Genomic DNA, 12,504 nt, shown 5'->3' on the forward strand with positions numbered 1-12,504 from the left:
AAGTGAATTCCGTCTGTTTAAGTAACATTGTCATGGATGTCTCAGAGAAACTCAAGTCCTGTTCAGCAATGAACAATTTTCTATTTGGACTTGATTGAGCTTCAAATCTCCTCTTTTCTTGTGTTTTGTATTTGTAGATTTATCTGATTGATTGGATAAGGTTTTTTGCATTGTATAAGCTATAAAAAATATTGACAATAGCACTGCATCTTGCAATTGATGGTGATTTTGTTTTGTAATATTGATCGTTGAAACAATATCTTAAGTAATTTATGAGCTTAGCGTTTGGTTGTTTAGCCATTGTGTTAGTGTGTTGAACAAAGGACAGAAACTATGCATTGCTCGGAATAATGCAGAATTCTGCAGCATCGTGCAAGCAAATGTTTCGTTTGTATGAACTCAAGGACACGAAGAACATCCAATCTAAGGCAATAATTTAGATGCACAAAGGTGATTCTCCGTGATTCTCCATGACATAATATAGTATCACTACAGATGAGTGCAAAATTATTTGAGGATGAAATAAGAATTTGAACAACAACATGCTCTTGTTCCCGAGAAGTCCTTGAACAAGGCGTAAAATCACGAGAATAATAAAACATGTAGTAGTTTTTCACAGAACTATATGACCAGAGCAGGCATGACATTGCCAGCTATACTAGTGTTCTTAGTCGGCTCAAGGTATTAGAGCTTATTTTCAATCATCAAACAGAAAATTTGAAGCTTGAATTTGATCTGGGACGAAACATCCAAAGATATTCAGCAAAGGGGGAATGGGATCGACTTGTTCGTCGCGAATTATGCCTGGAGGGTTGCCATGCTTGTCCTGTAAATCAAAAATGGTTGCTTTAGCAAAAACAAAACACGCACACAAAAAAAAGACAGTAAAATAACTACAAATTACAAGAGCTGTAAAATTACCACTGCGTAATTATAGCAGCAACCGAACTGAATTGTTATCCGAACTTGACCGCGCATCCATTTCCTCGGCTCCGAATACGTTCGTTCTAAACAAAAATACCAGTTAACCTTATGAACAACGCGAGTTATTATCAAAATGCAGGAATAAACGTAAGATGAAATGGTGATCCATACCTCTGAGCTCACCGTTCCGACCTTTTTTCTGGAAGGCATAGATGCAATCCACGATCTGTTTCTGCTCGGCAGGGTTGAAAACTCCGGCGTGGAGCCCGAGCCCCTCGAGAATATTGACCAACCAATCGTGAACCTTCTCCATCTTCTGAAAATCCTTCTTCCTCTTCACCATCCAGGACCTTTTGATCTCATCTGAATCATCATCTTCTAAAAATGCTACTACCTTAGATCTTGTCGATATCTTCATCCTCAAACTCGATGAAGTCATCGGCACCGCCCTCGTCCTCCTCGTCGAGCCCTCCGATGCCCTCGTTGAGGCGGATGTTCTCAGGGAGCTCACCGTAGGCCTTAAGGAGATGAGCCTCATCAGGCATATACTTGAAGATGATGTCCGCCTTGTCGTCCTGGTAGTCTCGGAGGCAGACGAGGATGATGTCCCCGGCAGCGATCCAGACCTTCTTATGCATCTTGCTGCGGATGTGGCAGAGGCGTTTCGATCCGTCGAGGGAGGCGATGCTGAAGTTGGAAGAGGCTAGGGTTGTTTTGGGCGTTGGCGTGCATGTGCTTTGCACGTGAGGGAGAGTTTTATACCATCTATGTGGTCCAGGGAGGGACCAGGAATTCTTGGTCCAGAAGATCCGCTCCCTGCCATGTGGGGAGTAGTTGATCAGTAGTTCGGATCCTCTGTCCCCATTTCTTTATGTCCCCGTGTCCCACTATCGATCGAATGGGCTAGATTACATCTCAAGGATGTTTTGCACATCACGAGGATGCTGCACACATCTTAAAGATGTCATGATGCATTGAGATGTAATCTGGTCCGTCTGATCGGTAGTGGGACACAGGGACAGAGAGAAATGGGGACAGAGGATCTGAACTAGTTGATCAGAGGTCCTGAGTTGCTATTTCAATTACAAGAGAATTACCATATTTGAATAATAATCATCATCTTATTTATTATTGTTTCTATAATTAAGATCGCATACCATATTTATTATTATCATATTTATGATAAATAATATTTTATATTATCTTAATATTTTGTATAAATAAATTTGTTAGCATATCATAATTAATTAATAAAAGAAAGTGTATTTACTCTTATATATTCTTTCTCTTTACGATCTGTCATGTATTGGAGCCATGATTCTTTACCAGCCCACCTTCTCGTTCTTTTTTTTTCTTATAAAAGATTTAATGATTAGCAATAATCTTCAATCTCTTCTGATCCGGTGATAAGGGCACATCCCTCATAGGATCATTGTCATGATAGAAATCAAAGTTTAGGCGATCAACGTTCTTGTATCGTTGACCGATCGGACAATCCACTTGCATGACCGGGGTGAAGGATAGTTAGGTCGACATTGTTAGAGTGTATACTGAAAGCCTAAGCTTTTGTAAACATTTATTTTGAATAAAGAATCACATTTGGTCAAATCATTTACATTTGTTGTAGTTGTTCAATTAATTTATATTGTAGATAACATAGTATGTAGTGTCACATACAGAAGATGATGTTATCAATACCTTATAAATTATAAACAGTAACTCATGACCAAAATGGAAAGGAACAAACCATTGGAAGGTCATAGTGTAATTAGGAATTAGTTTATCTTGACTATATAATTACACTAGTACACTTAGAGTGTATTGAGTAGAACCATTTGAGGTCGTTTCTTTTATACTGACTTTATAAAGGAACAAATACCTCAGTTATTATGGAAGTGTGTGCTCTTAATCCTAATATAATAACAAGCGCATATATTTGATATTTATTTCTTTAATTTATCAATGGGTGAGATTTAGTTCGATGAATTAATAAGCTCGATAAGTTGGAAAATGATATTACTTATAGTGTGTGTTGTTGATTATAGAAGGAAACTGTGTCATAGTAATCTAGGTTGATAATGTCCCCAAGATTAGCTCATAAAGATTGTCATGTTAAACCCTGCAGGTGGACTTAGTCCGACATGACGATAAGGTTGAGTGGTACTATTCTTGGATGAAGATATTAATTAAATGAGTTGTCAGTAACTCACTTAATTAGTGGACATTCGATATCTTAAACACAGGGAGACTAACACACTTATAATAAGAAGGAGCCCAAAAATGTAATTTGGGATTGGTGCGGTAGTTCAATAATAGTTCTCTAGTGGAATGAATTATTATTGATAAAATTAAGTTGTGTGTTCGGGGCGAACACGGGATGCTTAATTTTATCGGGAGACCAAAACCAATTCTTCCTCTCGGTCCCTATCGTAGCCTCTTATTTATAGAGTACTATACCCACCTATACCCACCTTCATACCCATAATGAGGGGGCCGGCCAAGCTAGCTTGTGAATCAAGCAAGGCCGGCCAAGCCTTGAACCCAAGCTAGAGGGCCGGCCATAATTAAATTAAAAAGGATTTTAATTTTAATTTTTATTATATGGAAGATATAATTTATTACAGAGAATTAAAATTAAAATATCTCTCTTTAAAAGATCTACAATAGATTAAAAGAAAGAGATTAGATCTCTTTCCTTATTTGTAGATTGGAAAGATATTTTATTTTTTCTCTTTAAAAAATTATTCACATGTTGAAAATTAAAATTATAGAAATTTCTTTTTATCAACCATGAAGGGATTTTAAAAGGAAATTTTATTTTTTTAAAAATTTCCAAAGACAAATAAGGAAGTTTTAATTGTTGATTAAAATTATTCTATTTGCTCTACATGAGGTGGTCGGCCACATACAATTAATTAGGAAAATTTATTTAATTTTTCTTAATTAATTGTTGTCAAGGAAAGTTAAGGAAATTTTATTATAAATAAATTTCCTTATTTGCCAAAGCCAAGGAATATAAAAGAAGGGGTAGGGGTGCCTTCATGGGGAACAACTTCTATTGTTCTCTTCGTCTTTTCCTTGGTGTTGTGGCCGGCCATCATCCGCTCTCTCTCTTTCTCTTGTGGTGGCCGAATCCTTCATCTCCCTTGGAGCTCTTGCGGTGGCCGGATACTACTTGAAGAAGAAGAAGAAGAAGGAGAGAAGGCTTGCATCTCTTGGAGCTTGGTTGGTGTTTTGTTCTTCATCCTTGGTAAAGCTTCCTTATTGTGGCCGAACCTAGCTAGGAGAAGAAGAAGGTGGTTGGTGGTTTCTCATCTCGGAAGATCGTTGCCCACACAACGTCCGAGGTTAGAAGAGGAATACGGTAGAAGATCAAGAGGTCTTTCTAAAAGGTATAACTAGTAATTTTTCTTTCCACATCATACTAGTTATTTTTGGAAATAATACCAAATACAAGAGGCTTACGATTCTAGGATTTCGAATATGTTTTTCGATGTTGTGTTCTTTTGTTTTTTCTTTTCCTTGTGATTTGATTGTTCTTTTCGGTTAACCTAAAGTTATTTTAGGAAATTAAATATTAGCTTTCTATAAAAGGTTTTGTCTAGTCGGTGGTGGTTGCTCCCATATCCAAGAAGGCCATGTGCCTCGCCACGTCAGTACTGGGAACCAATTATGGAAATTAATATTTAATGGAATTAATAACTTAAGGTGACTTGGGTCGAACGTGTTAAGTTCCGCAGGAGATCCAAGTCAAAACCTAAAAGAACAAATAGATTAAGTTTTGGATCAAACGTGTTAAGCTCCGCAGACGATCCAAAATTTAATTTAAAAGAACACATGGTAGCTAGGAAAATGTTTAGACCTTTGTACAAAATTTTTGTACAGTGGAACCTCTAGGTTTTCCGAGTAGAAACCAACAATTGGTATCAGAGCTAGGGTTTTGCCTCTGTGTATTTGGTATTAGTTTAATTATGCACATGTCATACATAATTTAAGCAGGTTAATAGTAGGATGTGCTAACTTTGTGGATGCAGGATCCAACTATTATGGCTTATAGTTTTATATATGTGTGATTGGACCCTTGGACATGTCAAGGGTAATTTATATGTGTGTGCATGATTGTATTATAAAATACAGTAGGAGCTGTATTTAGTTTTTAATTAGGATTTTATTTTTGATCTAGTTACATGTACATTCCTTTTATGGAATATAGGATCGATGGATGTAAATTTTTATTTTCGATCTAGTTTACATGTACATTCCTTCGAGGAATATAGGATCAAAATTGTAAAATTCTATTTATGTCGCGGATCGAATCTTGCAAAGCGTGGAACCTTCTAAGGACCAGAGGCGCAGCGGAACAAGGAGCAAGATGGATGCGTGGTGGCCAAATATGGCAGCAGCTTGGGATGACAACACACGGAGAACAACCATAGATAAAAGTCATAATAGTTGAAAATTAGATTTTCTATTTATTGCTTTTATATTGTGCTGTGTGTGCATGTTAGTATACATGTCTAGTAGGCTAGCATAGTTAAAATTCCTCATTTATAAATAACTAAGTGGGAGAGGGATTTTAAATAAATTCCACGGTCTCCATTACTGGTTTGTAAGTGATGCAAACAAGCTTGCGCGTTGGCTCTGAGTGCCTTCCTCCATATCGGATGAGCTTGTTTGTGGATCACTAGAACAAACTTCCATTTTGGATGACTATAGGAAGTTAATTAAGAGCGTGTGATCTTCCCCATCGGAAGGGACACAATCTTATTAATGGACTTAGTGTCAAGTAGTGGTATACACTTAGACACGTCTAATGGTATCCTCCCCATTGGAGTCACTGCTATTATTCGTGTGACCAAAGGATACCAACTATTAATTTTATTTGTCAAAAAGTTAGGTTGACAAGATAGTAAAATTAATGGGTTAAACCCTCCTTTTACAAATGCTGAATTTGTATACGTCCACACTATCGTGGCATACAACATTCGCGGTGTTTTAAGGTGTTGGTTAATTTAAAATAGTATTGTTTGAGGAATCAATATTATTCTAAATTTAGAGTTCTGACCAAAAGTTATTTGTGATTCTTAGGATGACTTTCAACCCACTGTCCATCATACTACAACAGAATAGACTTACTGGTCCTAACTATATAGATTGGAAAAGGAACCTGGACATTGTTCTTACTGCTGAAAGCTATAAGTTTGTACTAACTGAGCCTTGTCCTGATGCACTTACTGGGGAATCCACCCAAGAGGAGATTGAATATCATAGGAAATGAGTAAAAGCAGATGAGATGGCGCGGTGTTACATTTTGGCTTCAATGTCAAATGTATTGCAACATCAGCATCAAGATTTACCAACAACCTATGATATTATGAACAATCTCAAGGAACTCTTTGGTCATCAGGATCGGGCTTCTAGGCAAGAAGCCATGAGAAAGATAATGACAGCCACCATGCAAGAGGGTACTCCTGTGAGGGATCATATCTTAAAGATGATGGCTTATCTGAACGAAATACAGATCCTTAGAGGAAAAATTGATGGGGAAACCCAGATCGATATGATCCTCCAAACACTACCTAGAAGTTTTGAGCAATTCCGCCTGAATTATAATATGAACAAAAGGGTATATTCATTGGCGGAACTACTGACAGAACTTCAGGCAGCAGAAGGTTTGTTTCGTCACAATTCTCATGGTTCTACTTCTAAACCGAAAGGAAAGAAAAAGAAGAAACAAGTTGGTTCAGCAAAGAAAGTGAATAAATCTCAGAGTACGGGACCTAAAGCTGGAATGAAGAAGCCAAAGGGCAAGTGCTTCATCTGCAAGTAGTCAGGGCATTGGAAGGCGGACTGTCCTCGTAGGAATCAGAACAACAAAGGTATATCTCATGCTCTAGTTGTTGAAACATGTTTAGCGGTGTTATCTACCAGCACCTGGTGTGTAGATACGGGAGCCACTGATCATGTCTGCAATTCCTTGCAGGGATTCCAGGAAACCCGACGACTATCTGAAGGAGAAATTACCGTCTACATGGGCAATGCTACTAAGGTGGCGGCTGTTGCAGTGGGAGATGTCTACTTATCTTTTAATAGAAATAGAAATTTGGTTTTAAGAAATTGTCTTTATGTACCCAGTTTTAGAAAGAATTTAATTTCAGTTTCTAAACTGTTTATGGATGGATATTCAGTTTCATTTAGTAACGATGTAGTTATTAAGAGAAATAAAGTGATTATCTGTTCTGGTACATTAGTTGGCAATTTGTATATTTTAAATCCAAATTCTCCCACAAAGCAAAACATGGAAATTTATAACTCATCTTCTAACTCTAATAAAAGAAAAGAACCTTCAGAAATGAACCAAGCATATCTTTGGCATCTAAGGCTTGGTCATATTAACTTAAGTAGGATTCAGAGGCTTATGGCCGATGGACTTTTGGGTTCATTAGAGTTGGAAAATTTTTCAACTTGTGAATCTTGCTTGGAAGGTAAAATGACAAAGAAGCCTTTTAAGGCCAAGGGGTATAGAGCCAAAGAAGTGTTAGAATTGGTTCACTCTGATTTGTGTGGTCCTATGTTTGTCCAGGCAAGAGGAGGTTTTGAATATTTTGTCTCTTTCATAGACGATTATTCAAGATACGGATATATTTACCTAATGCGCCGCAAGTCTGAGTGCTTTGATAAGTTCAAAGAGTACAAGGCTGATGTGGAGAAACGACTAGGTAAAAGTATCAAGACACTACGATCTGATCGTGGTGGCGAATACCTCTTAGGAGAGTTTAGGAATTACTTATCATAGGTCGGGATTCAATCCCAACTGTCCGCACCTGGTACACCCCAACAGAATGGTGTGGCAGAACGAAGGAATATGACTCTTATGGAGATGGTTAGATCGATGATGAGTTACTCGGAATTACCAAATTCGTTTTGGGGATACGCTCTGGAAACAGCAGTGTATATTCTGAACTTAGTACCTTCTAAATCAGTTTCTTCTACTCCCACAGAATTGTGGAATGGGCGAAAGCCCAGTCTAAGACATATTCAGATATGGGGTAGTCCAGCACATGTGTTGAAACTAGATGCTGATAAGTTAGAATTTCGTACAGAAGTTCGCGTGTTTGTGGGGTATCCCAAAGGAACGAAAGGTGGTTTATTTTATAAGTCCTAAAGACCAGAAGGTCATTATTAGCACCAATGCCCAGTTTTTAGAAGAAGACTATATAATGGATCACAAGCCCAGTAGTAAAGTTGTTTTAGAAGAACTTAGAGAGGACACGTCTACTTCAGTACCAACAAGACAAGATGAAGTACCACAAGAGACCGCAACACGTGTCACACATGATACACAACCAGCATGCCTCGTAGTGGGAGGGTTGTAAGGCACTGAAAGATTCATGTTTTGGAGAGTCTTCGGACTTGATCCGTAAACATGAACCTGATCCACGAACATAGGACTAAGCACTCCAAGATATAGATGCATCTTGGCAAAAGGCAATGAATTCTGAAATAGAGTCTATGTACTCTAATAAAGTCTAGGAGCTTGTAGAACCACCTGATGGTGTAAAAGCCGTTGGATGCAAGTAGATCTACAAAAGGAAAAGAAGGACAGACGGGAAGGTAGAAACCTTCAAAGCTAGGCTTGTTGCGAAAGGGTACACTCAGAAAGAGGGAATCGATTATGAGGAGACCTTTTCACCGGTAGCCATGCTTAAGTCTATCCGGATACTCTTATCCATTGCTGCTCATATGGATTATGAGATTTATCAAATGGATGTCAAGACAGTTTTCCTTAATGGAAGTCTTGAAGAGAACATCCATATGAAGCAACCAGAAGGATACATTGAAAAAGGCAAAGAGCATCTAGTATGCAAGCTCAATCGGTCCATTTATGGACTGAAACAAGCTTCAAGGTCTTGGAACATCCGGTTTAATGAAGTAATCCAGTCATATGGATTTATTCAGTATCCGGATGAGTCTTGTGTATACAAGAAGTATAACGGAAACGTGGTGGTATTTCTTGTACTATACGTAGATGATATTTTGTTAATTGACAACAATGTCAAGGTATTATCAGACGTAAGGGTATGGTTGTCCAAACAATTTGATATGAAGGACTTAGGAGATTGTACACACATTCTTGGGATCAAAGTTATAAGGGATCGCAAGAAAAGAATGTTGTGTCTGTCCCAAGCTTCATATATAGATACAATTCTTGCTCGTTTTAGCATGCAGGATTCCAAGAAAGGTTTCTTACCTTTTAGGCATGGAGTTGCTAGAGTATATACTAAAAGCCTAGCTTTTGGTATAAATATTTATCTAGAAATAAGAATCACATTGGTCAAATGACTACATTTATGATAAATGTAGTTGCTCAATTAATTTATATTGTAGATAACATGGTGTGTGGTGTCACACACAGAAGATCATGTTATTGGTTCCTTATAAATTATAAACAGTAGCTCACGACCAAGATGGAAAGGAACAAACCATTGAAAGGTCGTAGTGTAATTAGGTATTAGTTTATCTTAACTATATAATTACACTAGTAAACTTAGAGTGTATTGAGTAGGACCATTTGAGGTCGTTCCTTTTATACTGACTTTATGAAGGAACAAAGACCTCAGTTATTATGGAAGTGTGTGCTCTTAATCCTAATATAATAACAAGCACATATATTTGATATTTATTTCTTTAATTTATCAATGGGTGAGATTTAGTTCGATGAATCAATAAGCCCGATAAGTTGGGAAATGATATCACTTATAGTGTGTGTTGTTGATTATAGAAGGAAACTGTGTCCTAGTAATCTAGGTTGAGAATGTCCCCAAGAGGAGCTCATAAGGATTGTCATGTTAAACCCTGCAGGTGGACTTAGTCCGACATGACGATGAAGTTGAGTGGTACTACTCTTGGAGCTAGATATTAATTAAGTGAGTTGTCAGTAACTTACTTAATTAGTGGATTTTTGTTATCTTAAACACAGGGAGACTAACACACTCATAATAAGAAGGAGCCCAAAATGTAATTTGGGATTGGTGCGGTAGTTTAATAATAGTTCTCTAGTGGAATGAATTATTATTGATAAAATTAAGTTGTGTGTTCGGGGCGAGCACGAGATGCTTAATTTTATCGGGAGACCAAAACCAATTCCTCCTCTCGGTCCCTATCGTAGCCTCTAGTATATAGAGATTTATACCCACCGCATACCCACCTTCTTACCCATCCAATGGGCCTGGCCAAGCTAGCTTGGAACCCAAGCTAGGGCCGGCCAAGACCAAGTGGATGAGTTATGTGGCCGCCAAAGCTTGGGTCCCAAGCTTAGGTGGTCGGCCACTAGAATATTAAAAATAATTTTTATTAAAATTATTTCTTATGTGGATATCATGATTTTAAAAGAGAGTTTAAAAATTAAAAATTTTCTTTTATAGCTTTCTACAAAAGATTAAAAGAAGAGATTAATCTCTTTCCTTATTTGTAGTTTAAAAGGATGATTTTAATTTTTGGTAAAAACTTTCCTTATTTGTAAATCATCTAACATGTTTAAAAGAGAGTTTAAAATTTGAAATCTTTCCTTATTTGTTGATTAAAGGGGATTTTAAATTTTAAGAAAACTTTCCTTTTTAACCATGTTCATGATTTAAAAGAGAGTTTAAAATTAAATATTCTCTTTTATAAGTTTCTACAAAAGATTAAGAAAAGATTTGATATCTTTCCTTATTTGTAGATTAAAAGAGATTTTAATTTTTAGAGATAACTTTCTTTTTATCCATATGTTTAAAAGAAAGATTTTAATTTATTGAATTTTCTTTTTATAAACCAATCATAAAGGGATTAAAATTATTGGAGAAATTTTTATAAATTTCTGAAGACAAATTAGGAAGTTTTAATTAATTAAAACTATCCTTGTTTGTAGCTTTTATATGGCCGGCCAAATAAAATTGAGAAAGAAAATTATTTTTAATTAAATAAATTTTCCTTTTCAATGGCAAAAGAATTAAGGAAGTTTTTATTAAAATTTCCTTATTTGCCAAGATCAAGGATTATAAAAGAGGGGGTAGAGGAGGCTTCAATGAGAACGAATCTATTCTATTTTTCTCCCTCTTTTCCTTGGTGCTGTGACCGGCCCTTCCTTCTTCTCTTCTTCTTCTCTTTGTGGCCGAACCTCTTCTTGCTCATGGAGTTTTAATTGGTGGCCGGATCTAGCTTGAGGAAGAAGGAGAGAAAGCCTACATCCCTTGGAGCTTGGTTGGTGGAAAAGATCTTCATCTTTTGGAAGCTTTGTGCTTGGCCGAAATTTGAAGAAAGGAGAAGGTGCTTTGGTGGTTTCTCATCTCGGAAGATCGTTGCCCACACAACGTCCGAGGTTAGAAGAGGAATACGGTAGAAGATCAAGAGGTTTTTCTAAAAGGTATAACTAGTATTTTTTTTCTTTCCGCATCATACTAGTTATTTTTGGAAATAATACTAAATACAAGAGGCATACGATTCTAGAGTTTCGAATTTGTTTTCGATATAGTGTTCTTTTGTTTTTCTTTTCCTTGTGATTTGATTGTTCTTTTCGGTTAACCTAAAGTTATTTTAGGAAATTAAATATTAGCTTTCCATAAAAGGTTTTGTCTAGTCGGTGGTGGTTGCTCCCATATCCAAGAAGGTCATGTGCCTCGCCACGTCAGTACTGGGAACCAATTATGGAAATTAATATTTAATAGAATTAATAACTTAAGGTGACTTGGGTCGAACGTGTTAAGTTCCGCAGGAGATCCAAGTCAAAATCTAAAAGAACAAATAGATTAAGTTTTGGATCAAACGTGTTAAGTTCCGCAGGCGATCCAAAATTTAATTTAAAAGAACACATGGTAGCTAGGAAAAGGTTCAGACCTTTGTACAAAAATTTTGTAAAGGTTTTCTAGCTTTTAGCATGGAGTAGCTCTATCTAAAGAGATGTCTCCAAGACATCAAAGGAGATAGAGGACATGAAGCAGTTCCTTATGCTTCAGGTGTAGGAAGCCTAATGTATGCAATGTTATGACGAGACCCGATATCTGTTTTGCCATGGGCATGGTTAGCGGATATCGAGTAACCTGACAAGGACATTGGACTTCGGTAAAGCATATATTAAAGTACCGAGAAGGACTAGAGATTATATGCTAGTTTACCAAGCAGATGATTTGCTCCTGTGGGATACACAGATTCTGATTTCCAATCGATAGGGACAATAGTAAGTCTACATCAGGCTATGTGTTTACTTTAGGAGGTGGAGTCATTGCATGGAGGAAATGCGTTTCGGACTCAACCATGGAAGCTGAGTATGTAGCAGCCTCTGAGGCAGCTAAAGAAGCAGTATGGCTCAGGAACTTTCTAATGAACTTAGATGTGATTCCTGGTTTGCCCAAAATCATCACAATTTATTGTGATAATAGTGGTGCAGTTGCAAACTTGAATGAACCACGAGCCCATAAGGCAAGTAAACATATAGAGCACAAGTACCACCTGATACGAGATATCGTGAAGCGAGGAGAAGTTGTTATCGCCAAGATTGCATCAGCAGATAACCTGGCAGATCCTTTCACTAAGGCCCTTCCG

At 37.2% G+C, this 12,504-nt stretch overlaps 2 protein-coding genes across 2 annotated transcripts; both read right to left on the reverse strand.

Annotated features, from left to right (window-relative positions):
• Positions 1–697: 697 nt before the first annotated feature.
• On the reverse strand, positions 698–1,267 carry LOC122039634 (RNA demethylase ALKBH9B-like). Its single transcript, XM_042599157.1, has 3 exons — positions 1,096–1,267; positions 922–1,007; positions 698–826 (listed from the first exon to the last, which is right to left on the reverse strand). Exons 1-3 carry the CDS (start codon positions 1,265–1,267, stop codon positions 698–700), a joined length of 387 nt encoding a protein of 128 aa, XP_042455091.1.
• A 52-nt stretch (positions 1,268–1,319) lies between these two features.
• Positions 1,320–1,747, reverse strand: LOC122039648 (eukaryotic translation initiation factor 1A-like). The gene is made up of 2 exons (XM_042599160.1): positions 1,668–1,747; positions 1,320–1,611 (listed from the first exon to the last, which is right to left on the reverse strand). The coding sequence occupies exons 1-2, from the start codon at positions 1,745–1,747 to the stop codon at positions 1,320–1,322; spliced, it is 372 nt and encodes a 123-aa protein (XP_042455094.1).
• Positions 1,748–12,504: the final 10,757 nt, after the last annotated feature.

The sequence above is a fragment of the Zingiber officinale genome, chromosome 1B, assembly GCF_018446385.1.
Source record: "Zingiber officinale cultivar Zhangliang chromosome 1B, Zo_v1.1, whole genome shotgun sequence".
Taxonomy (NCBI): domain Eukaryota; kingdom Viridiplantae; phylum Streptophyta; class Magnoliopsida; order Zingiberales; family Zingiberaceae; genus Zingiber; species Zingiber officinale.